Below are 25,890 nucleotides of genomic sequence, written 5' to 3'. Positions count from 1 at the left end.
AATAAGAAGAACACCGGAGAAATAGAATAAAAGAGTGACAATAACAGCACTCAAAAGTAAATGTCAAGGAACCAAAGCTTTAGATATGCCTGAACTGCATAACACCTAACAACTATTGATAACAACCCTCTGTATCTTTGACTAATCAGAAATCGAAATCCTTGTCAACCTAGGTCAGCCTTCGCCTCAACCACCAACAGCCACTAATTCCTCTTTGACTGGCCAAAACAAAAAACAACGCAAAAGTTTCAATCCATTACGATTAAACAATTCTCAAAGTGGGAAAAAAAATAAAGAGCTTAAAGAGATTTCATTTAATATTAATAACAATGGTCTTTTCCAGTTGAGTCATATTGTTGTGTTTGGACTTCGAAATTAGAGCTGAACATGCGTGATTAATGATATATATTTATAATGAGTTCGATATTTCATTATGATGAGCCTCATTATCATATAATTTTGACAATGACACATGCCTGGCTACAAACAAAACAACTGCATGGCTGCTCTTACAGCCTCCCGATGAGCTAAGTTTTGATTGTTTAAATATCTTTATAAATATTCTCAGTCTATCACATATATCACATGTACAAAAAAGTAAAAGGAAGATTGATCATGATAATGATCAAATATAAGAAGCACTTTTAACGTAGTAAGCACGAAGATTTGGTCGGATTTAAGCATCATTGATCTTCGATTATTGTCCCCCAATTACAGCTTCCTCAGATGTAGCTCTTTTTGAACGTGGGACTTGGTAATTGGCCATGCGGTGTGTCGAAAGAGAAGTCAATGAGTAAAAGTCTTTGTGAATCTATGAATAAGCGACACGAATTTTATTTGACTTGAAGATGGTTGGTCAACTTTCCGCAGATGCAGCACCCTTTAAGTTTGGAGACGGCAAACTTAATATTTGTTTAAGCATGTGATCAGATGATAAATGCTGAACTCCATTCACTAAATACGGCTTTGTTAGTAACACGTGTCGTTCATGTGAATACGTAGCAAGAAAATTACTTTTGACGTTGATAGTTGAGCAAACAAGATTATCACTTTTTTTCAAGATTCAATTGCTTAATCACGAATTATAATTAATTAATATTCCAAATGCTTTAATTTACGTCCGCCACAATACAAGGCACCTGATTGATTCTATATAAGAAAGCAATTCTTGGACCACCTCCACATTACCTATGCGACCAAACCTTTTGTGAAAACTCAGGTTGAGAAAGCTATATATATCTATATTTATATAGCTCAGAGAAGAAAACACACGTGCACACTTGCCAGGCTACAAAAATACAAGAATAACAAGGTGGATGGATAAAACTCCGACCCGACTAGGTCATGTGGTTGCTGCTGCTGCACCAAATGCCTTTAAAATGCTGAAGAGGTACGCCCAGTTTTTATGCATTTCCCATTTTTTTTGTAAATAATTCGACCTACCAATAATAATAAAAAGAGGTAAAGAAAAGATGCGTTACCTGCTCACAAAACTGTAGGTTTTACCTTAAGATATCAACCGTCCGATTGGCCTTGGAAGTCGGTGTTTGTTTAATCCGAGAACGATCCAACGGTGACAACTGCAAACTATTTGGATTCTCTGTGAAACATGTTTTAACTTTTTTACAGGGAGAGGACGGTATCTTGTCAACTTTTTCCCGAGACGATCAATCAATCCATCAAATCAGAAATCAGAAATATATAAAAGAAAGAAAGCCAACTGCTGGTTTGCTGGTTCACCCTCATCTGCAAAATTTGCACCATTTTGGTCTTAATGGTACGTATTAGGCTTTAATTTTCTTTTTATTTCTTTTTTATTTGTATTTTTTGTTGTTGGTGATGACTAGAAAATGCATGGAGCATCCTGCAACATCAATAAATAATTGAATGTTAAAAAGAAACATTTCCGTTTAATAGATTTGCAAATGTTGATATGGGATTTTTATTTATCGAAAGTTAAAACGCAAGACAACACTCAGTTTTCAACTTATGCTTTTGTCAAAAGCTGCAGCTGACCAACTTGCTTATTATGGGACATCAATATTTTCCCTATCATGAAAAGTAGTGGCAGAGTTAGGATTTCACATTAGAAGGGATCTTTCACAAAACTTTGAAAAATAATTTGAATAGAAGCACTTAAGTACTAACCGATTACTAACCTTCACAAATTTTTTAATACGATACTAACTACTCGGTTTAGCCAACTTCATAATATCATTTCATATTGATTAATAATTTATTCATTCATTATAATCATAATTACTTTTAATTTCATATTTTAATCTCATCATTTACACTATTAAAAACTCAAAAATTAATAATTTATATTCCAACATAGAGAAGAAATACAAAAAATTTCATAAATCTCAATATTAAGGTATCCTACTCAGACATGACATGTAAAAAGGGAGGGTAAAAAATTCACAAAGCTTAAGTTAAACAAAAGAGGAGGAGAAAGAGAAAAAAGAAGGAGTTTTTAGTGCAAATATAATAAATTTAAGAGAAAGTAGAAAAGTGATTAAGAAGTTTTATGATTAATTTGTAGACAAAAAGAACTTAATATATTATTTATTTTAGAGTAAATATCCCAAAAATAATATAATATATAAATACAAGGGGTATAAAGATTGAGGGGGCCTGGGACAACTATGGTCCCAACACGGCTCCGCCAATGATAAGAAGAAATTATATGTAATGGGGATGTTACTATGGCGGTATCCCAAGCCTATCACACATTGCCATGTTAGAGAGTTGTATTGTCATGTCAGAAAATTAAAACACATAACAATATGTGATTGGCTCGGAATAACGCAACTACCGTGTATAATTAAAATTTTCTCCCCTGTCTGCTTGGGCAGCTTTACTACTAATTCCGAAAGTGGTGTTACATCATCCCCCACATATAACATTTATATTTGCCGACTAGTAAATTTTTAATCTAAAACTAGCGGATTGGTTTTCACAACACGAATTTATCACATCAGTCGATAACATGAACTCAAAAAGCTACCAAAAATCGTGTGGCCTACTGTCTGACTAGTCAAAGCTGTCGGGTCCCAATCTTTTTTTGAGTATATCAAACAGTTTGCATATCAGTTAAGCGTATTAGCTTAAGGTTGTCTTGTCTGCATAATCAAAACCATATTATCAGACCCCCCACCAACCGTTACAACGCACAACCCTTGCCATGTAAATCTCCCATACCGTACTTGTTATCTTCTTCCAACCCCCCACCGTCCCATAATATAAAGGTAGGGTTTCAAAAAGTAGTGAAGACGTTTACCCTAAACGCACCGCATAATGAATTGTTCTACCACCACCGACGTCCATGTTTTCTATTGATCATATTTGTTTCCTTTTCAAGTTCGATTTCCATCATAATAAAGCAACCAATTGAATTTGCTCACAAAATGTCAACTACACACATACACACACACCGAGATATATATATATATATATATATATATATTCATGCATGCTCATAAATTAATTAATGCAGAAGCAGATGATGGTGGGTTCCAGTTCCATATGCATCTCGAGCTCATTGGGGAGGAATGCGTGCCCTCCACGTGCTAGTGTGTCCCACGTGTAGTGGCCGCCTGTAGGTATGCATGGCCCACCACTAGAATTCGTCTTGACTAACATAGATCATACTTTCTATCGAATAATTTTTCCTTTGTCGAATGCATCAATTATCAACATTATCTACCTACAACTGTAAGGCAAGTTATTATTAACTCCCAGTAAAAATATAAAAGGTAAAACAGTATATATAGAAAAGTAAACAGTAAACTTCAATAATAGGGTTATACAACGTGAATTATCAATTGCTATAATTGGGCAGAATCGAAGCTTCATTTATTAGTAATGTCGTCAGCATAAGAAGAAGCATAGGTATCGATAGTTATATACACAAGTTATAGAATATATATATATATATGGAAGAGCAAAAGTCCCACCTTGCCATTCACAAATACAAAGGCTGCTTTTTATATTTTATGTTTTTTCTGCTGGAATTTTAAAACCTGCTTTGGTCGTACGTGAAGGCTGCCTCTTTATTTTTTCCTTTTTTTGGTCTATTTAGGCATTGCATCTTTCTAATTTTGTTTTGGTGTATCTTAGCTGTCTATTTGAGAGTGTTTATAAAAGGGTTAAAAGTACTTTCTTATAACAACAAATATTTATGACAATCGTAAATTCTAAATTCTAAAATCTAGAAATGCTTCTAGGTCATAAAAGCACTTTCTGAAGTGTGCTTCTTCAAAAAGTACTCCTAAGTGCTTTTTCTTATGAAAATTTATAATAAAGCCCCGTTTGGTTCAAGGGAAAGGAGGCTTGAGGATTGGAAATCAATTGCTTTCCCATATTTGGTAAGTCCAGGCATGAGAAATAGTTGCCTGGCACATAGGAAAGTAAGGGGGAAAGTGAAGTCTCCATCTCAACTTGAGTTTTATTTTCCCTCATTATGGGAAAGTTTGGGAAAATGAGCAAACATTCAATGCACATTTTTCATGACCATTTTGTCCCCATTAACAATTTAGAATTACAATATATCATTAAATGCATTCTTTTTTTATTTGATTTTATATGGGTATAATTGGAAAATTATACAAATTTTGTTTTCCATTTATACTCATAACAAACAAGGTAAAGGAAATAAAGTGAAATCTCCCAGTTATTTTCCTAGTATTACCAAATGTGGGAAATGATTCTTCCATTTCTCATCTATTGGGAAATGACATAGAAAGTGATTTCCCCTCAAATATGTTCCGTGAACCAAACATGGCCTAAAAGCACTTATGATCATTAAAAGCGCTTATGAACAGAAATGACTCGTAAGGAAGTAATTGTAAACAAGCCCTAAACATTATTTACACCTTGAAAGTAACACACACGCTAAATAATATATATTTTTAAAATAACAACACAGTGTAAAAGGAAAAAGATGAAAAAGGAAGGAGCTATTATCATATCAAATCATATATCACATATCACCTCTTCTCTTTGTTAGTTGGGCGACAAGCACACTCCCCAAGAACACTCCCAGTTACCCTCTCCTACTCCACTTCCAGCAAATGTTCTCTCAGTTAAAAAATTTGTGGTTAAAATTTCAAGATGAATAGAAATAAACAAATATACTGCCTTTTATTTTATTTTATTTTATTTTTCCCCTATAGCTGTAGCTAGAACTAGAAGAAGACATATAGAAAGAAAGAAAGAAGAAGAAGAAGAAAAACTTTTGTTGTGTGCCATTTGAATTGGATGGAGGAAATGTACGGATTGCAATCAACGGCGGAGTACGCGGACAAGGGTTTTCAATCAACGGCGGAGTACGAAGACAGGGCGCTGATGACGCCGGAAAATCTGATCCTACCGTTGGATTACCAGAGCCTGCTCGTCTCATCCGGAGCCTTCCGTGGGGAGCATCATCATCATCGGCTCCCGATGTTCGGATCGGACGACGTGGTACTGTACTCGGCCATGTCGGAGGCAGCTTCACCAACAATCACGCCGGAATTTCAACGCGAGGAAGACGTGTTTGGCGCCATCAAAGCCAAAATTGCTTCGCACCCCACTTACCCTAGGCTCATTCACGCTTATATTGAGTGCCAGAAGGTGAACTTTTCAAAACCTACGCCCACCAAAAAATAACATCATTAAATTTCTACAAATAATATGTAGTCTGAGTTTTCTGTTTCAGTTTTCTTTGTTTGTTTCAAAATAAAGAAATTTTAGTGTCAGCCTCGGACAGTGTTCTTCTTAGCTTCTTCGATGACAGTCAGGAGGTGCAAATGAATTTAACTTTTGTAAATGTTTTTTTATGTAGGTAGGGGCGCCTCCGGAAATCGCGAGTTTCTTAGACGAAATCCGCCGAGAGAACGACTTTTGTAACTATAAGCAGCAGCAGCAGCAGCAGCAGCGAGGCTCTTGTAATTCTAATTCTTCTATGCCCTCCACGTATTTAGGAGCCGATCCCGAGCTCGACGAGTTCATGGTATTATTGGTCCCCCCCTCACTCTCTCTCTCTCTCTCTCTCTCTCTCTCTCTCTCTCTCTTTTACTTTATAATTTAATTGGTGTTAGATTGCTACTGATCTATTTTTCTGGCTAAGTTTGGCTAAGTTTTGTCCTTTAATTAATTTGGGTTTGTTTATATATATTTAGGAAACCTACTGCGAGATGTTGGTGAAATACAAATCAGATCTCTCAAGACCTTTTGATGAAGCCACCACTTTCTTGAACAAGATTGAACTGCAACTTAGCAATCTCTGCACTTCATCTGCTCACGCCTCCTCCATTAGAACCCTCTCCGGTTAGTCTCTCTCTCTCTCTCACGATAGTTGTAGCTTGATTTGGCTCGTGTTAGCATGATGAACATAAAACGCACGAAATATTGCAGCCACTGGTTTCCTAGTCTTACCCTTACTTACCTACCTTCGGTGATAATACTTGATACTTCTCTCTCTCTCTCTCTCTCTCTCTCTCTCTCTCTCTCTCTCTCTCTCTCTCATTCGAACGGCCCACAAATTGAGAAGCACGAAACAAACGAAAGTTTCTGATCGTATGCCAATAATGACACAAACAAATACCCACCCGAAAAAAAAAACCCTAGTATCTCTATCCACAACTGAAAGAGACTCTTCCTTCTTCAATTATAAAAACCCACATATATTTTCCAAACTTTATTAGTGCTAGCTCTTCCTCGGAACTGTAATCGGCAAATGCTTTATATGTTATCTCTTATCAAATGCCTGCCTTCTCTCTCTCTCTCTCTCCCTCTCTCTATGTGTTTTTTTATGTGTTTGTCTGTGTGTTATCAAAGTCCAACCTCTTTGTTTGTTGTGTTTGTTTCCTCTTTCTCCTTTTTATCTTTTTCATTTTCTCCCCAAATGCGCCATAGAAGAACCGGCTTGCAAAGTAAAAGCTTCGCTTTTTTGTTTCAGAGATTCTGATTTTGACGTTTCAAAGATCTGCAGTGATGACATCTCAAATAGTTGTTTGATTGTTTCATACAGCGGCCATTAATTGGCTCTCCTGAGCTAGCTTGCTAGTACTCTTCGGATGCTCATTATCTGTATCACTCCCTATTCATCGAGTGAAAAAAGTTTCCTTTTCCTTTCCTTTCCTTTCCTTTCTCCACACATGTTCATGTACTTCCAAGTATAAAATGATCTAGGCTAATTATCAACTTCACACTAGGAGTTTATTTGTCCTAGTGTCTGCATGTTAATAAAGTTTGAAGGCTTCCTTTACATTTTTATACACCGTCCTTCGTTTGCGGTTATTTCTGTCACAAGAATTTATGATATAGATGACATTCAAGTTCCTCTTTTTTGAGTAAAATATGTCTTTTTTGATGTGCCGACATCAATGTATAAATGGATGTTGCAATTTCTGATTTTGACATTAAAATGAGTGCATTTAGACCAACATTTTCAGATGCATGTATCAGTGTGGGTCGGGAGACTCGTAGCATAATTGTTTTGGGGAATGTAACAAAGTATTGTTCATGAGAAGTTGTGTGGAACTTGGCATCATTATATGCATTCATTCCCTTAAATTTGTTGGTCTTCTAGCTGATAAGAGTCGTAGCTTCTTTGTTTCCATGACAAATAGGATGACAAAGGAAAAAGTTTTCGAATTGATTCTTACTGGAAAAATGAAATGCAATGCCACCATGCACTTTCTGGTTAGAGTTTGTTTTTGAACTAGTTTTAGTCTTTTTTAAGGAACTTTTCTATTGAGAGTGGCGGTAACAAACTAAGCTCACACACACTATACGGATGCTGCTAGGACTTGAAACCCAGAACTTTTCTTGAGGAGTAATTGCTCCAAACCAATACACGGTCTAGTGGGGCCTTTGCAAACTAGTTTTAGCCTTAAATGGAGGAAATGGTTCTCTATATTTAAAGAAGACGGTATATTTGCTGCTTGTATAAATTATTGATTCTCAAGTTCCAACACAACATGAGTGGTGATATGTGCACATCGGAAATTGTCCTATTAGTAGCTATCTGGCTGGTTCTTGGCATCGCAGCCAAACTTATCTTGGAAATAAGAAAGTAGAATAGAATCAAAGCTATGTGTACTTCAAGTCTGGCCCTCCCTAGGCCATGATCATTAGGAACAAAAGTGAATTAGTACATAGGAATCTTAGTAATCACGTGAGTCCATATCATGCACTGTGTCTTGTGAACTTTCTTCTCTTTCTAAGCACCTATCTATTTTAATAGATACCCAAAAACAAGATGTAGAAGTTCAAATCGGATTTGTTGATAATGTAATTGTTTATTTGAGCAAAGATTTGTGTATTTAGGCATCTCTTAATCACAGAAAACCTGCTGTTACTTGCTTTTGTTGTTTTTTTATATTGTATCAAAGTACATAATGCCTTTCCAGTGTGCTTATTTGGCCTCGTGCTCTCACTGCTGCATATCACTTCATTCTTTAAGCATATGTTCACGTGCTTGGATGGATGGTTTAGGTGCCTATCTGGTTGGCCTGCCTGCATTATGTAAAGTCTTGTTTGCTCCTTTTTCAATACTATCTGCATTAATTCATTTTTCTTTTTTTTTCTCTTCATATCTGTTTTCTTAATTTCTCTTTATATAATAAAATCCCTGTTGTAATGGATTTCAAGTGTTGAGTTTACAAGTAGAACATAAAATTTAGTAAGTTATATAGGCAGAATTCATGGAGAAGTGAATAGGCTTGTTATTTCAGTGCGATTATGGACGTGACATTTCTTGAGATATAGCTAGGCTTTTATCTTCCGTGCACAGCGACGCTGCGCATTCTTGTGTTGAACGGTAACTGAGATTATCATACAACCGAGACTTTTCCCAAGGTTTTATATTTTATTTGGTGAAAGTGGTGATGGGGGCATAATGGGTAGAGGGTTTTAAATACTACTGGTCTGGTATGGAAGGAAGAAAACTATAATGGAAAAGAAAAGCCCGGGTAAAGCGGGTGGTCGAAGTTCTCTCCCCTCCACACATTCATTCATTCATTCACATGGACTCCCGTAGTTTACGCTGTTAGCAGCTTTTATGGACTCCCTCTCTCTCTCTCTCTCTCTCTCTCATGAGCTTCTTCTGGGCATTGTGGCCACTGCTACTTGTGCTAAGTGCGTGTAATTTCCATGGGCTGTGGGGTCTTATGGCCTTTCATTATTGCTTCACACGTGTCTCTCTCTCTCTCTCTCTCTTTCGCCCTTCACTCTTCACTCTTCACTCTTCACTCTTCACTCTGTGGACCTTTGCCTCTTGCACTGGGTCCCCCCAATTCAATCCTGTTCTCTTCTTTTCTTCTTCATTATTAATAATTTGTGTGTTAATTTGAGCAAGAAAGAACCGAGCCTCTGAGTCATGCATGTATATGCATATTGGCCCCTACTATCCTATCCAATGCACGGTTTCTTAACTCATTATGCGAATTTAGGATGTATTTTTACACTAGATGGTACAGGAACCTAATTTTGTAGGGTACGTGTCCTTTGTAATTGGGACCCCACGGATCGTTAAACCCCCCACCACTGTTTATTAGGGTAGGGTGTTTCTCCGTCAGGAGGGAGAGGGAGGGAGGGAGGGTTATAATATGGTGGGTTGGGATGCTGTGTATGTCAGTTTTGATTTGATTGACGTCCCCACCCGTCTTGTCCACTCTCAGTTCCTGACACACACCTCTCTCTCTCTCTCTTCTAGTCTCCATCCGGCTGACAATGAAATACTACCACACATTCTGTGTCTGATAACAATGGCTGCCCTCCTCCTCTAGCCACCTGCCCTATACTACTCTATGGTCTAGAGTCTTGACCTAGTTGCCTTTGAAAGCTTTGTTCTTGGTGTGGGTCCAACCCTTTTTTCCGTTTCCAATTAACTTAATTTGGGGATTTTAATTTTTTAATTTAAGTTTATTTTTTTTCTATTAAGTATGAATCCTTGTTCCCAAGTTTTATGCATGTGTTGCGGGGTAAACTTGAATTTATATGCGCTTTTCTAAAGTTTGCCAAGTTAGACAGGAATATTTTGATATGAGAACAAGAAATCACGCAAAATGTTGAAGTTAGGACAATTTCAATTATTTTCATAAAATCAAATCAGCATTTTTGCCCATCCATCATGGTATATATATATATGTTATATCCAATCTTTCTGAAGAACATTTGCAATGGAATGTTGTTGATCAGATGAAGGTGGTGCGTCATCGGATGAGGATTTCAGCGGAGGCGAAATAGAAGTTCAGGAAGCTCAACAAAGGGGTGAAGATCGAGATCTCAAGGACCGGCTTATGCGTAGGTTTGGCAGTCACATTGGCACCTTGAAGCTTGAATTCTCCAAGAAGAAGAAGAAAGGAAAGCTACCAAAAGAAGCAAGGCAAACGTTGTTTGATTGGTGGAGTGTTCATTATAAATGGCCATACCCAACGGTGCAAAAATTTATACATCTCTCTTTTTTCTCAACATACATTTTCGACAAATCAAAATATATGCTAACCCTTTTGCATGAATCTCTCATCCAGGAGGCTGACAAGATTGCGCTGGCTGAATCGACGGGGCTAGATCAGAGGCAAATCAACAACTGGTTTATCAATCAGCGCAAGCGCCATTGGAGACCATCTGAGAATATGCAATTTGCAGTGATGGATAATATTTCTGGTCCATTTTTCACAGATGACTGAGGTGCTCTTGCATTGCATGTACATTCTCCCAAATGCTTCATCTCCTGCAAAATTTGTTTTGTGCTTTGTGCTGCGCATGCTCTGCCTTCATGTACATGATCTGGAAAAATGCAAACTTTACTGACATTGACATTGGTTGATTAACTCTACCCCATTCTCTCCAAGATCAATAGAGGGTAAAAATTATTGTAATTTGCTTCCATTTATACTATGGAATTTTACCACTGTTGGTAATGAATGAAATGCTTACATAGTCTTTGCTATCACTCATACTCGCAAACAGAGCTGGTACATTCTAGCCGGGCCAGCTTGTATTCCAACTGATGTGACATCATTTCATTTTTTTCATTGGATGAATTAAAATAGGCCAGTTAACGAGTAGGGCATTGCATACGTGGGTTAGACCAGTTGCCAAGAAAGTGTGTCCACCCTTTTGCACCCGAGTTTTGATCTTCCCTTCAGAATATCACTTTATTATTTATTTTTCATAAAGTAGGGCAAATTTGAACACCATAGTAGTTTTGATAAGAGTTGGGTAAAAAATCCGACCGGAACTTGATATAATACGTTACTTCATCAAGTTGCGAACATAAATTTGAGTCCAAGCATCACTATTGGGCTAGCGCAGATTGTTCACTGTATTGGGCTTACAGTAGAAACGATGGCCCATCATGTACTAGATTGCGACTCTCTGGTCCGATCATTGAGTCTCACAAAACGGCTCTATCTCTGTTTTACATGTGTCAGCGAAGGAGAAACGGATAGCTGACATGGCTTCGCTTCAGCTTCATCTTCTTCCACTCTCAACCGGTCCATCCAGTTCCCGGTTCAGACGCAGTCCGGTCCGATCCTCGACCGAGCGCCAGTCGCTCTTCAACCGCATTGCCCCTGTCTACGATAACGTAAAGCTTTTGCTCATTTTACTTCAAGTTGCAGTGTCGCTTTTCTTTGTAAATAGTTAATGGGTCTTGATATTTTTCTCCTTTTCTTTTAGTTGAATGATTTGCTGAGCTTGGGTCAGCACCGAATATGGAAAAGAATGGCAGTGTCCTGGAGTGGGTAAAATTCAAATATATATATTTTTTGGGCTCAGTTGGTATTTTTTGATATTTGGTTATCTGAAGTTCCATTTTTTTAAGAGAAATTCTTTTTGGGACAGAGCAAAAAAGGGAGACAGAGTGTTGGATTTGTGCTGTGGAAGTGGGGATTTGGCGTTTCTCTTGTCTGAGAAAGTTGGGTCCAGTGGCAAGGTTTGTTCATTGTTGTTTGTCATACAATTGATGTTACCAAAGTTTGGTGCTTTTTCCATGAATCTGAGCTGATTTTTAAGACTGAGATTGTAATTTGAACGCTGGCAGGTGATTGGTCTCGATTTCTCGAAAGAGCAGTTATCAGTTGCTTCTTCGCGGCAAAAGTTGATGTCAAAAGCCTTCTACACGAACATTGAGTGAGCACTGGTAAATCTAGTGGTCAATCAACTAAAAAAGTTTTGAACTTGAATTCAGGATGATCAATCATGTTATGCATTGCATCTTAGGTGGGTTGAAGGTGATGCAATTGATTTGCCATTTTCTGATGGTCACTTTGATGCCATCACTATGGGTTATGGTCTGAGAAATGTAGTAGACAAACATAAGGCCATGCAGGAAATGTTTAGAGTTTCAAAAGCAGGTTCCATTCTCTCTCTCTCTCTCTCTCTCTCTCTCTCGCATTGTAGTTGTTGGTTGTGGTTTACTGTTTCTCATTCTTGCTGGTGTTTACAGGCTCAAGAGTATCTATCCTTGACTTTAATAACAGCACCAATCCAGTTATTGCCTTTACTCAGGTATTCATAGCCAGAAATTTTGAGTTTGTGATAATTTGGTCAATGTTTTTGTATTGTTAGCAACATGACAAACTGAGAGTGCTGGATGTTTCAACCTTTGCTAGGAATTGATGATTGACAATGTTGTTGTACCTGTGGCTTCTGGCTTTGGCCTTGCAGAGGATTACAAATACTTAAAGAGTTCAATCAGGGAATTTCTGACAGGTGCATTCATCTTGATCAACACAGCATCATGCTTTTTGCTCTTAATTTTGGTTACCTATTAGTTTTAAGGCACCTGCACTGAAGTTGTTTTGATAGTTTAAAGCTCTCTTTGTACTACTGCGTTTATATATTCCATCTTCAAATGTAGTGAATTTGAATGCCTTGGCAAAATTTGGAGGCCTTTGTGCATTGGCTTAATAAGATGGATAAGGAAAGGTACTAGTTTGTTGATTAAAAGTTCTCTCTGAATACAGGTAAGGAGTTGGAAGAGCTGGCTTTAGATGTAGGGTTTTCCAATGCCAGATATTATGAGATTGGTGGAAGCCTCATGGGGAACTTAGTAGCCACCCGTTAAATCTTGTGTATTATCTTTCAGATTGTGTTTTGTTGAACATGAAACATGTGCCTTTGGTAGAGAAGAATGATGTTGGACTTGAACATTTCCTTTCAATTATTCTCTCATAGCTGTGAATAACAATCTTTAAGAGCATTACTAATGATCAATTTTACTTCTAACAAGTGAGAATGATAATATTGACCATATACTGCATGGTTCTGAAAAATGAGAAAAAAAATTTCTATATTTAAAAGTTTGGCTCAACCATTCTTGGTGTATCTACAAATCCTCGAATGCCACTTTGCAATTTATCACAGTGGCTCAAAATATGCCCTGTCATTAGATGTGTCTTCCTATTGAGCTGAGCAGGGCCAAGTTGTTACTTGAGATTCCTGGGCTCCTTCACTGGAAAAACGAAGTGTGACTCTGGAATTTTGAGAAACCTTTCTTTTCCATCTCTTGTGGTCACCTGGGATAGAAAGAACTATGTGAGGCACTAGCAACTGAAGAAGCACCATCTGCATTTAGAGGGTAACCCAGGTCATCGCCGGTGTCATTCAGTTCCAAGGTCTTTTCATCTATAAAAGGTGGATTGGCAGGTGCAGGAAGGTGCTGCTCCTTCTTTGTTAGCATCTGCAGTGCCTTTGACATTTTGGGTCGTAAAGAGGGACTCTCTTGGGTGCATAGAAGTCCTATTTGCACCACTCTCAGTATCTCATCCTTAACATAGTCATTGCAATTCTGCAGCATTAAATTTGAGTCATATAGTTCCTCTGTAGTCCCTGCTTGAAAGTGCTTCCAAGTCTGTTTAGCCAAATAAACACAGGAGCGACAAAGTAAGTACGAGGATAAAATCCAAATTGTTTTATTATTGGAAAAAAAAAATTGAAGAATTTATTGCGAACTTTACAATTGTGACTATGCTGTCTGAGTACTCTGCAGATTTGCTCCTGTTGTTCTGCCTTCCAGTGACTATCTCCAATATAAGCACGCCAAAACTGTAGACATCTACCTTCTCTGTCAGCTGGCCATGGGCTAGGTACTCTGGCGCCATGTATCCCCTGAGATTAATGACAAAAACCAGTAAGCTAAACGTTTTTCGTGGTGTGATATGTTTGTGTTCACCAAGACAATTCCAAAATGAGTTTGTATGTATATATGTTTACAATGTTCCTGCAATGGCTGTGCTGATGTGGCTCTTATCTTCCTCGAAAGACCTAGCCAACCCGAAATCTGCAATCTTAGCGCGAAGCCTTGAATCCAAAAGGATGTTGCTGGATTTTATGTCTCTGTGAATGATCCTTGTTTTCGAGTTGTCGTGAAGGTGGACTAAGCCTTCTGCTGTCCCAACAATGATCTCATATCTCTTGTCCCAGTTTAGTGTTTTACCTCTTTCTTGATCTGTTCAAATTTGTTGAAAAAATTTAAGATAACATGCATTGCATGAAATATCACGTCATTAAGACTGGTTTAAATAACATAGAAGTTATGAAATTACCGAAGATAAAGCAGTCAAGACTCCTGTTGGGCAGGTATTCATAGACAAGAAGGCTTTCGGGTCCTGCGCAACTACAACCCAACAGCCTGACCAAGTTTTTGTGTTCCACGCTGCTTATAATGTTGATTTCATTATAGAAATCTGCTGCTCTGTGTCTGTTGTTAAAGAAAAGCCTCTTCACAGCAATCTCTCTCCCATCAGCCAGAACTCCCTGCAAGGAGAAAACCACTTAGTTTCTGACCATGTGTTTGATAATCCTAGATATGTTCTGTTCCAGTGAGAGAGAGAGAGAGGCATTGAAAGATATAGGATTAAAGAAGGGAGATAAGGTACCTTATAAATTGTTCCAAAACCTCCTTGTCCAAGCTTGTTGGCAATGTCGAAAGATCCCGTGGCCTTTTCAATTGTTGAGTACTTGAAGTTTAAGCTGCTGTCATTGAGGGTTTTTGCCCACTTTTCTGCATCATTTGATCCTGCAGAATTACCAACGCTCATGAGAGAATAGAGTTGGGGGTTGACCTTCATGTCCAATAAATTTACTTTCTGGAAGCAATAACTTATGGGAAAAGCCTTTTTTTTAACCTCTGCGTTTCTTTTGTATATATATGTGCTTCCAGATATAAAATCCAATAGCTACTCCAACTACCAAAATCACCAAGGAGCTGATAACTGAGACTATTATCACAATTATGGTACCTGCAAAAGTCATCAATGTAAAATTTATCATGATCAAGCCAAACTTTTCGCTATAACAGGTCAAGAAAAAAGGGCAGCATCCCCTTTTACCTCTAGAACTTCCATTCCCCACTTCCTTGTTGAGAAAATCTCTATCTGAGTACCTCATGAAGCACCCTGTGTATAATGCTCTCCCCTCAGACCAAGGCAAGCATCCCAACATTGATACAGATGCATTTTCCAGACATTGCCTGCAAGAGTTCTCATCCAAAGTTCTCCAGCAATCAGCCAACACATAAGCTGATTCGTTTGCTGTCCCACTAACACTCACCTCACCCCTTGCATACCCTCCATTGCTTGGAGCAGATTCAACTGCACGCTGCACAACCTGCCTTGCTGATTCTTCGAACGCCATACTCTTCCTCGTTGTGTTCCCGCACACGACCCTGTCGTCTGATCCTCTAAACTCCTCATAAAACGTGTAGTTATTGAACCTCATGAAGCAACCGTCTAGGTAAATCCGACCCCCATTGTAAGGATAGCATTGGGGAATCACCGTACGTGCCTGAGTGTAGCATAGCACACAGTCTAGAAGAGAAAGATCACCATAGCATTGAGCTAGGCCATAGTTGGTGTCAGGGCCTGAACCATTCCTTGCCACTCCAAAACCAGAAGTTCGCATTTGTTCACTGACGTTTTCCATTGTGCTCACAAAGTTTGGAACAAACACAGTTGTGTTATGCTCCCGTTGGTTGCTGCACATGATTTGGACCGTCTCGGTTCTTGGATCTCCTAGAGCCATTCCTAGTAACAGCAGGATCTTCAGGAGAAGAAGATGTTGGGAAATGACTGAGATGTTGCATTTCTTCATTTTTGAGATGAAATGGGAACTCTGAGTTAATGGGCAGCTACCTCCATCCACTTTATATGAAGCTGTTTGACAATTGGGCAAAAGGGCAGGTCTCTTGGATTGGATCTGTCACCATAAAATTGTCGCAGCTCCAAAGTTTTTATCTGGGTTCACACTTTCACAGCCAATTCTGGAAGATGAAACGTTTCTATCAGCCCCCTTCAATTATAGAGGGAACGTGATGCTTGAGAGCACCACAGCTCTCTGAGCTCAGCTAACCTACACAAATAAATGTCCAACAAGATGTGACCCCCATTCCCACCATGACCGCCAGCCAGCACACCGTTGCCATCAACGGCTAACGGTCAACGTCTAAACTGCTGACTTTCTATACCGGTCTCAGGTGACTGAACAGAAGGGCAAGATGTTAAGCAGCATCGGTTATTATGGCACAAAAGAAAAGGGAAGAAGAGAAAAACAGAGACCAGCACAAACTATATATGAACTATATATATATCCTTAAATTGAATGTCTAATTAATGTAAAGTAAACAGAAAACTATGTTGAAGACACTGGAACTGGGATTCAACAAACTGCATGAACTGTAAGTAAAGTATAATTACAGATGGAAATATACCAAAGTATCAAGGATTTCGTATCGCTCCATTGAAAGGCGAAAAAAATGATAGCTTTGAATCCATGAAAATGGATTTCCAAAAACAACACATACATATATGTGTACATACCTTTTGTTGTTGCATTGGATCGGTGAGCTGAAACTTGGAGTTCCGGGAGAGATGAAGCTAAGCGAAACAGATAGAAGGGCAATTTTTGTCACAAGTCAAGAGTGAGGGACAGAAAGTAGAGTCTAGAGAGATGAAAGATTTTCGTCTAAATTTGTTCAAGTTGAATTGAAACCTGAGAAGCAAAGACTAAAGACTGAGGAGGGGACAAAGTGGAAACGACGCGGTCTTGGACTGAAAATCCATCCAACAGCTACATAAACGACGTAGCTATCTCTCTCTCTCTTGTAAAACTTGGGTGCCTTTGACTATTAGGAGTTGAATGCTCCAAAATCCGGTGGGAATTTCCTGTTTGAGGCTTTATCTTGGAAAATTTACAAAATGGTTTGTAGGTAGGTACTGGCGGTACACTTTAGAATAAATATTCAAAGTTTTTTGTGTTTTGTGTTTTGTTTTTGACCATTGCAAACAACCAACAGTTGCTAGAATAACATTCAACAGATGACCATTCAATAACATACACTCTCAATCAGTGGCGGCGGATCCATGATATCCTTTTCAATTCAAGGACCACTATGGTAAGTGTAATCTTTATGCTATTTATGTATACTTTTAGTATTTATAGGTCTACCCAACAGAATTAAAAAAATATTTAAAAAATCCCAACAAATATCTTCCTTATAAAAAAAAAAATTTGTGTCGGCTTTTTTCTTCTCCTCTCAGTCTTCTTCTTCTTCTTCCTCCCCCTCTCTCTCTTTTCTTCTCCCTCTCAACCACTGTCTTCTTCTCCCTCCCCCTTTCTCTCTCTTTCTTCTTCCTCCCTATTTCTTCTCCCTAGCAGCTTGCATCTTCTTCTCCATGGGGTCATCTCCCATGGCTGCCAAGAGAAACCATGGACCTCCAAGCCATTTCCATGGCTGCCATGAGGTCGTCTGTTCCCATTGATCCCATGGTGGATCTCTCAGTCTTATAAGTGATAAACAATGTCCAAGTGGGGAAGAATTAATGTTGTTAATAATATTTGTTGTGATTGTTGGTGTTGTTGTTGTTGTTACAATTGTTATTTTAAAAGAAAAAGAAAATAGCAACTAGGTGTTGTTTCAATTCATTCTCTGTTGCCTGAAGGGCAAGTGCGCAACCAACACTGCACATTTAAAATGTTGCGAGCCCTCCCATTTGTTATTTTAAATTTTCTTCTTTTGTTTCCGTGATCAACCCTGAAAATATGTATGTTTGAAGGAGTCTTTTGTATATCAGACAAATGACATTGTACACCAAATTGTGTTTTACAAAGAAAAAGTGCAACGCGTTGCTTGAAAACGGTAGAGCTGCTGCTGCTTCTCCATGTGCTTATAATTAAACCAAAGCTGGCATCTATTGTTCTTTAGGTTACTTTTCTTTATTTTGACTTTAGTACGGTTGTTTCATTAAAATTCTCACCGCCGCTTGAAAATATTGATCAAGCCAATTATATATATATAGATTTTCTCCAATGTGGACGTCCGGACGTTATTATCGTGCGGACACCATGTATTTTCTACTTCATCTCGTTGCTTTTTTCCCCTGTTTACAATGGCATCCACACGGTAATAATGTTCGAACATCCGCATAGGAGAAGAAATATATATATGAAGAAAAACAGAGGATTACTTTGGTAACTTCTGCCTGCATGGTAATATTATTAATATATATACTCCCAAATATTTCTTTACAGCACATTTTACATATATAGGACATTCTGCTCTACCGATGTTGTAAAACATATACAGGGTACACAAAATTTGATTGCAATTTGACTGTTTCAGCTCCTACATCACTTGAACTTGCTCATCATCTCTCTTGAAGGAAACAAATAGAAGGGGAATGCTAGCAACCTTCTCTCCAATCTTCTCGGGAATGCTAGTAAGCTTCTCTCCAACCTTCTCTTTTGGACATTCTCTCTTTTCCTCATGACATGTGTCATTTTTCTTACACTAAAAACAATGTAGTTAATGCATCAAATAAGATAACATTTGTTTCCAAATTTACCCTTATTCTTGTATTGATTTTAATGTTTCCTTAAATTTATTATCCAAATTTGTTACAACTTTCTTATCAACTTGTTAAAAAATTAAATAAGGAAAAACATTAGTTTTTTGTTTTCTTTTTTGAAAAACGCCAACAAATAAGACTTACCTAATTAATGGTTTAGAAAAAAAAAAAAAATCAATAATCAGACTTACCAAATTAATGGTTTGAAAATGCAATCAATGAACTTCCTTTTAAAACAGACTTCCTTAGAAGGACGTATTTTGTCTGAATATAAAAAGGATATATCTTTTGTGGATTTTTTAAAGGTCATTATTGGGTTTTTTTTTAACAAAAAAAAAAAACGTTTTTCCTCTAAAAAAAATAGACATTTTCTTTTTAAAAACATAATTTTTTAATTTTTTAATTTTTTACATATGGTAAGAGAGTTGTAAAAAAAATTTGGATAAATTGAAGGACAATACATTTAATAAGGGTAAACTTGGAAAACAAAAGGTGGTTTGTTTGATGTATTAATGTCATTATTTTAAGTATATGTCATGAGGAAAAGGGAGAAGGTCCAAAAGAGAAGATTGGAGAGAAGGTTTGCTATCATTCCCCATCATTCAATGAAACAAACGCAAATAATTAGTTCTTTCTCATGTGGAAATTTTTACATTTCTCACTTCTTCATATGCACACTGACTTTCCTTAACTGGTCTGTCAATTTTCTATTATGTCTGAACTTATTGATGTGTATGAGTTCCTATCGTGTATTGGGGGAACAAACAAAAAGGAAGACAGATTAGTCAATGAAATAATGTATGGAATTTCCATTCTTTCTCTATGTAATTTTCATATTAAATGATGAAGAAAATTCTAGGGGAAGACAGATTAGTCAATGAAATAATGTATGGAATTTCCGTTCTTTCTCTATGTAATTTTCATATTAAACGACGAAGAAAATTCTAGAGGAAGAGAGATTAGTCAATGAAATAATGTATGAAATTTTTGCTCTTTCTTTATGTAATTTTCATATTAAACGACGAAGAAAATTCTAGAGGAAGAGAGATTAGTCAATGAAATAATGTATGAAATTTCCTCTCTTTCTTTATGTAATTTTCATATTAAACGACGAAGAAAATTCTAGAGGAGGACAGATTAGTCAATGAAATAATGTTGTTGTATTGTTAACTGACACAAATTAATGTGCAAACAACCAATTAAAAATACCCGCAAGTGCACGAATCTATTGATGTATAGATTATGTAAGTACGTGGTTTATCCCACGAAGAACTGTCGGCTTCCTACAAGTTCTAATTTGAGTACGTAAAGAACACTTATTTAACACACCACAAAAGCACAATACAAATTGGAAACTAAAAATGAGTAAATAAAGGTAAAAGAAAAGAAACAAAACAAGAAACCAAAGAAAAACACAAACAACACTTTCTATCACCCTTTTATCACCATTTGGACAGATTCGTTTCTCTGTTTTTCAGCTTCGACCTCTGTCCAGTTTTTGACCTATAACTTTCCAACCGTTTGTCCAAATTTCAAGTTCTTTATATGGTTGGATTCAGCACAGAAAAAAAAAGAACACAACGCGGACCAAAAGTCAAAAACAGTTACGGAAATAAACAGAATTCAAAGAAGAACACAATGTTTCAAACACACACACACACACACACACACAAGGGGGGGGGGGGGATTTTGTTGATTTTAGTGACCTATTTCTAATGCATGAAAGTAAATGAAATTTAAATTTAAATGAGAATGGCAGAGATGAGTTATCAAAGTGTGAAAGTACAAAGTAACAAACACTAGGGTTTCAGAATCCACCCTAAACAATCCTACTCAAGTTCGTGAATACTCAAGTGATGAACTCTAAACGTGTTGATAAAGATGTTCGCAATCAAGACCGGGTTTAGTGGCTCAAGATGCATGATTCTCTCTAAAATAAGTAGAGTGCAGGGTTAGTGCTACAATACTCGTGCCCTCCCCATAACCGAACCTAGGTGTGATTAGTACTTCGATTCAATTACAAGGAAAACCCATTAAGTTCAAAGAGAATATGAACATCACAAGAATCCTAATAGCATGGTGTTTACATTAGGCATTCAAGAAACCAATTCACATGGATGGTTCTTACTTCATCCATTTGTTACTTAGGAAAATATGAAGAATTCACACAATCCCAACAACCTCAAGAAGCATGCTTTCAAAGGTGATCAATCAAAGAAGAACATACATCAAGGATAGATTATTTTAGTGAATAGGAATTCATCAACAATATCTATAAATTCACACTTAAAGCATCAAAACAAAAGTGTAATCATGTTTAGGGCTTCAACCTAAGCCCTAGAAAAATAAGAAGTTACATTGAAACTAAGAAATTACAAGAAACAAATAAAATGAAAGAAACTAAGAACAAAGAGGGGAACGAGAATTGCATCTTCAACCCCTTGGATCCTTGCCTCAAGGCTCCCCAAGGTTCTCTCCAATTGTTATGCCATTCTCCCCCCTCCTTGGTTGCTCCTTGCTCTCCTCCTTCTAGCTCTCTCTAGCTCTTAAAATCTCTGCCAAATCTGAATGAATGATGCGTTCCTCCTTCTTACAATCTGCCCAAGTCAATTGCCTAAAGGAAGATGCCTTCTCTATGCTCTCATCTCTCTCCTCCTTTCATCATGGTACTTTTGACTTTGTTTCCTCCTTGTCTCCTTGCCATGATGAGTTTTTGTCTTCACAAAGATGCTCTTTGTCTCAGAAATTACACTCAATCAAAGTAATTTCTTGTTACCAAATGGTATGGTAACAAGAAGAATCAACATAACATTATGGAGGTAAAACTGGCCCAAGACAAATTTCCAGAGCTGTTGTAACATGTAGGATCGGTTGGATGGGATATACTTGTCCAATTGAGCTCAAATTTGGATATGTTGTAGTTAACATCCATTGGAACAAGTTTCATGAAGATCTTCATCTCATCCGAGCAACGGACCATGCTAATCCAAGGCCAAGTAGTTGACCTACAAAAATGAACAAAAACAGAATTTATAACCAATAATGCACTTTTAGCTCATTTTCATTCTAACCAAGTTAAAATCTATGAAAACACAAAAAGAAATAAAAAGCTATAAAAAGTCAAGAACTAACTCAAAATAATGGGTGAATAACATGATAAATCATGTGTAAAAATGAACACAACAAATGTATAGAATTTCCGCTCTTTCTTTATGTAATTTTCATATTAAATGACTCAGAAAATTCTAGAGGAAGACAGATTAGTCAATGAAATAATGAAAGAGCGAAAATTTCATACATTATTTCGCCATTTAAAACATGTGAAATCCCCAATCGAAACTCATATTAATGTGGCTATGTGCATAAGGATTTCCCAAGTCTAATCACAAAAATAAGGCTAACACAAAGATAATGTAAAGAATTATTGTCATGCTCAACATTTCTTGAAAGTTAATTGCAAATAAAATTCAATCTCATCATAGAATTGGGAAGTGACTACCACAAACAAATAAAAACAAGACTCAAAGTAAAAGAAAATATTTTTGGGTTTTATGACATTTTTTAGATTTTTTTTTCTTTTAGAGAAAAACAAAATAAAAACTAAAAGTTGAAAGGAATTGAAAATCAATAAACAAAATTGCAGTTCTGACCCAGGTGCAAAAAATTACACGTATCTCACAAAATACTTGGCCAAAGTTCACGTTCTTTATATGGTTGGATTCAGAACGAAAAAAACAAAGAACATACCGCGGGCCAAAATACAAAAACAACAGCGGACAAGAACAGAATTTGAAACAAAGACAAAGGGCTGCTGCATACATTATGAAACCAAAGAACTCAATCACCCACAACTTAAAACAAACATTGTCCTCAATGTTTAAAACAAAGAAAACTAAGTCATGCAAAATCAATTAAAGAGAGAGAGAGGGTGTGAGAACTTCCCGGGTTTGTGTAGGTGTATGGATGAGCAAAGCGTAGAATATGTCGAAGTGAGAGAGAATAGACAATGCGACGAACTTAAACACCCACAACTTGCTTCTTGGAATGTCAACAGACCCGTAATAGCTCCTAAAAGTCTCGGAATGCAATGAAATTGGAACGAATTTGAGCTGGATATGTAATCATAAAAATCTGGAAATCCGACTTTTAGCGACGAAAAATGTGATGAACATCGCTGCTAAAACCTCTTTGGTGACGAAAAATCTTCAAATTTTGGGCAAAACAGCAATTGCCTTTTTTTGTGTTTTAGGTCCTTTTTTGAGCTTCAAATCGTCCTAAAACATGATGTAGGCCACCGGAGACCCTCAAACCTGGTCCAAAACATCATAATAACCATTCTAAACACATCAGTGGCTTTAGATTGACCTGAAAAACAACAAAAAAGACATTTGGCAGAAATTTTGATTTTGACCAAAATAAGAACCTACTAAGCTATTTTGCTATTTTCTGGCATTTAACTTCAAGCACTGACCAAAAAATTACTGTAACACATCTGAAACGTGCTGCAAACATCCTAGGTCTAGAAAAATGCGAAATTTTTTCTTTGGAACACAAAATCCTGTGTTTGATGATGCAAAACTTAACAAAAACTAAAACTAAAAACAAAAGCGAAAACAAAAGTTAAGAATGCTTGGGTTGCGTCCCAAGAAGCGCTTCTTTATAGTCATGAGTTAGACTTTTCGAATGTCTATGGTGGTGTAGAAGTAGCAAAGAATGCTACTTCTTCCATGAAGTGATTGGGCTGCTGTCCAAACTCCTTGCAAACAATAGCCTTGTCTTGCAATGTCTTGGTGTGATCCTTGGCAAGGAGATGCCACAAGAGTTGGCTCATCTTGGAAAAGCTATTGATAAAACATTGATAAATTCTGGCATGCCCAATAGAAGTGCGCATGCGTTTCATGTATGGAGGGGGTGGCGACTTGGCTTTCAAGACATTCGTAGAGGTGTTTTCCAAGTAGTTGACATGTACAATTGGGTCAAGGAGATCTATGTGGCTGCACTCTTCCAAGTCCTCGGGTTTTTTAACAGCCTCGAACACCTTAAACTTAATGGATTCACCTTGAACTCTCAAAGTTAAAGTTCCTTATTGCACATCAATCAATGTACCAGCAGTAGCAAGGAAGGGACAGCCTAGCGAGAGTGGGATGTCGTGGTCTTCCTCTATGTCAAGAATCAGGAAATCAGCCGGTAACACAAACTACTTCACTTTGATAAACACATCTTCAATGATTCCTTTAGTATATGTGACTGATCTGTCCGCAAGTTGAAGAGAAACGGAAGTACTCTTAAGCTCTCCAATACCTAATCGCTGAAAAATAGACAAAGGCATAAGGTTAATGCTTGAGCCTAAATCTAAAAATGCTTTATCAAATTGAAAATCACCAATAATACAAGGAATTGTAAAACTCCCTAGGTCCTTTAGTTTTGGAGGCAATTTCTTGAGCAACACTGCACTGCACTCTTAAGTTAACATCACTTTTTCATGAGCTGCGAATTTCCTCTTGTTTGTACATGCATCCTTCAAAAATTTTGCATAAGAGGGAAATTGTTTGACGGTGTCCAGCAATGGAATATTGATATGGACCTTTTTGAACATCTCCAAAATGTCCATTTAATCTTTCTTTTGTTTATGGACTCGTTCGGCTGCTGGAAACGGAAGTAGGGGAACATAAATCCTTTCTTTGACAGGGGCGATTTGATCATTATTAGAGGTTCTTTCAAAATCGCATGGTTTGCCTTGGGTAGGTGTTGGAAGTAGTCATTTAATTTCTTCTCTACCTTTATCTTCTATTCCAGCACTTGTCGTGGCTTCTTCTCGTCTATCATATGACTTGCCACTTCTCAGAGTTCTAATAGACTTGACGTGCTCAACATTTCGAGGATTAATTTGGGGTTGGCTTGGGAATTTACCTTGCACCCTCTCATGCACAATAGTAGCCAGCTGACCTACTTGAGTTTCTAACTTAGTGATGGACGCTTGCATAGTATTCTGATTTTGTTGAGAATTCTGTACAAACCAAGTGATTAAATCCTCCAACGTTGGTTTCTCAGGCTCACTCGAAGGCTGCATTTGCTGCTGGAAGGGATGGCTAGAACTAGCTTTTTGTTGCTGGTTGCTCCATGAAAAATTTGGGTGGTTACGCCACCCCTGATTATAGGTGTTCGAATATGGATCATTCCGAGGTCGCTGAAACGAATTAACTTGGAGAACTTGCTCAGAACCTCGAGTAGTAGATGGACAAAGCTCCATTGGATGAGTTGGGTCAGAACAAAGGGCAAAAACTTGTTGTGGGGAAGGTGGAATCACAGCACGCATAAGAGTTTCAAGTTTTTTCTCAAGGCTTGAAATTTGAGCAGCAACCGCAGTGTTGGTGTCAACTTCATGAACTCATGCCTTCTTTGTTCGCTCACTACCCCATTGTTGATTATTATTGGCAAGTAAATCAAATTGATCAAACACTTCTTGAGGTGTCTTCTCCATCAATGCCCCTCCACATGCAGGGTCAACCATTCGTTTGTTTGCAGTCGTAAGTCCTTCATAAAAGAAGTGCATCTGCATCCAATCAATAATGCCATGATGAGGGCATTTTTGCAGCTACTCTTTAAATCTCTCCCAAGCTTCATAGAATGGCTCATGCTCTCTTTGAGCAAAATGCATGATGTCTCTTCTAAGATGATTCGTTTTCTGCGCAGGGAAGAATTTCTGGAGAAATTTTTGAGCTAATCCCTCCCATGAATTAATGGATTCAGCTAGCAGTGAGTGAAGCCAAGCTTTGGCTCTATCCTTTAATGAAAACGGGAACAGTTTCAGCCTAACCACTTCATCAGAGACATTTAGGATCTTGATGGTGCCACAAATGTCGAAAAATTCTCGAATATGCATGTCAGGATCTTCGTTCGACTTGGCATAGAAAGATGGTAACAAGTGAATCATTCCAGACTTGAGTTCAAATGAATTTGCTTCAACTTCTGGTACTACAATACATGATGGAGTGTTGGAAAGAGTTGGGATGGAGTAGTCTTTCATAGCTCGAGCAGGTTGTGCTCG

The 25,890-nt window shown here is 37.6% G+C and overlaps 3 protein-coding genes and 1 non-coding gene across 8 annotated transcripts; 3 read left to right on the top strand and 1 right to left on the bottom strand.

Annotated features, from left to right (window-relative positions):
- The first annotated feature begins 5,033 nt into the window (after nt 1–5,033).
- Nucleotides 5,034–10,945, top strand: KNAT6 (homeobox protein knotted-1-like 6). Its single transcript, XM_021954014.2, has 5 exons — nt 5,034–5,616; nt 5,828–5,995; nt 6,165–6,312; nt 10,189–10,427; nt 10,521–10,945. The coding sequence occupies exons 1-5, from the start codon at nt 5,263–5,265 to the stop codon at nt 10,677–10,679; spliced, it is 1,068 nt and encodes a 355-aa protein (XP_021809706.2). The 5' UTR covers nt 5,034–5,262; the 3' UTR covers nt 10,680–10,945.
- Nucleotides 10,946–11,388: 443 nt separating this feature from the next.
- On the top strand, nt 11,389–13,159 carry MENG (S-adenosyl-L-methionine-dependent methyltransferases superfamily protein). 2 transcript variants are annotated; one of them, XM_088255657.1, is made up of 8 exons: nt 11,389–11,581; nt 11,674–11,738; nt 11,839–11,929; nt 12,038–12,126; nt 12,217–12,350; nt 12,443–12,504; nt 12,609–12,708; nt 12,857–12,975. In XM_088255657.1, the coding sequence occupies exons 1-8, from the start codon at nt 11,450–11,452 to the stop codon at nt 12,904–12,906; spliced, it is 723 nt and encodes a 240-aa protein (XP_088111783.1). In that variant the 5' UTR covers nt 11,389–11,449; the 3' UTR covers nt 12,907–12,975. The 2 variants fall into 2 exon arrangements, with proteins under 2 accessions (XP_088111783.1, XP_088111780.1); XM_088255654.1 differs by having other exon boundaries at nt 11,391–11,581; nt 12,963–13,159.
- A 112-nt stretch (nt 13,160–13,271) lies between these two features.
- Nucleotides 13,272–17,128, bottom strand: LOC110746390 (cysteine-rich receptor-like protein kinase 2). Of its 4 annotated transcripts, none has more exons than XM_021946604.2 (8): nt 16,815–17,113; nt 15,330–16,475; nt 15,126–15,239; nt 14,877–15,016; nt 14,544–14,754; nt 14,212–14,446; nt 13,956–14,106; nt 13,272–13,849 (listed from the first exon to the last, which is right to left on the bottom strand). In XM_021946604.2, exons 2-8 carry the CDS (start codon nt 16,087–16,089, stop codon nt 13,511–13,513), a joined length of 1,950 nt encoding a protein of 649 aa, XP_021802296.2. In that variant the 5' UTR covers nt 16,090–16,475; nt 16,815–17,113; the 3' UTR covers nt 13,272–13,510. The 4 variants fall into 4 exon arrangements, with proteins under 4 accessions (XP_021802296.2, XP_021802298.2, XP_021802297.2 ...); XM_021946606.2 differs by having other exon boundaries at nt 15,330–16,258; XM_021946605.2 differs by having other exon boundaries at nt 15,330–16,151; nt 16,815–17,112.
- Nucleotides 17,129–25,411: 8,283 nt separating this feature from the next.
- LOC148297805 (small nucleolar RNA R71) lies at nt 25,412–25,517 on the top strand. The gene has a single exon (XR_015833254.1). It is a non-coding gene; the product is annotated as a small nucleolar RNA R71 (small nucleolar RNA).
- Nucleotides 25,518–25,890: the final 373 nt, after the last annotated feature.

Source organism: Prunus avium, chromosome 1 (genome assembly GCF_965620075.1).
Source record: "Prunus avium chromosome 1, drPruAviu1.hap1.1, whole genome shotgun sequence".
In the NCBI taxonomy this organism is placed as follows: domain Eukaryota; kingdom Viridiplantae; phylum Streptophyta; class Magnoliopsida; order Rosales; family Rosaceae; genus Prunus; species Prunus avium.
This window is presented reverse-complemented; position numbering and strand designations above follow the sequence as displayed.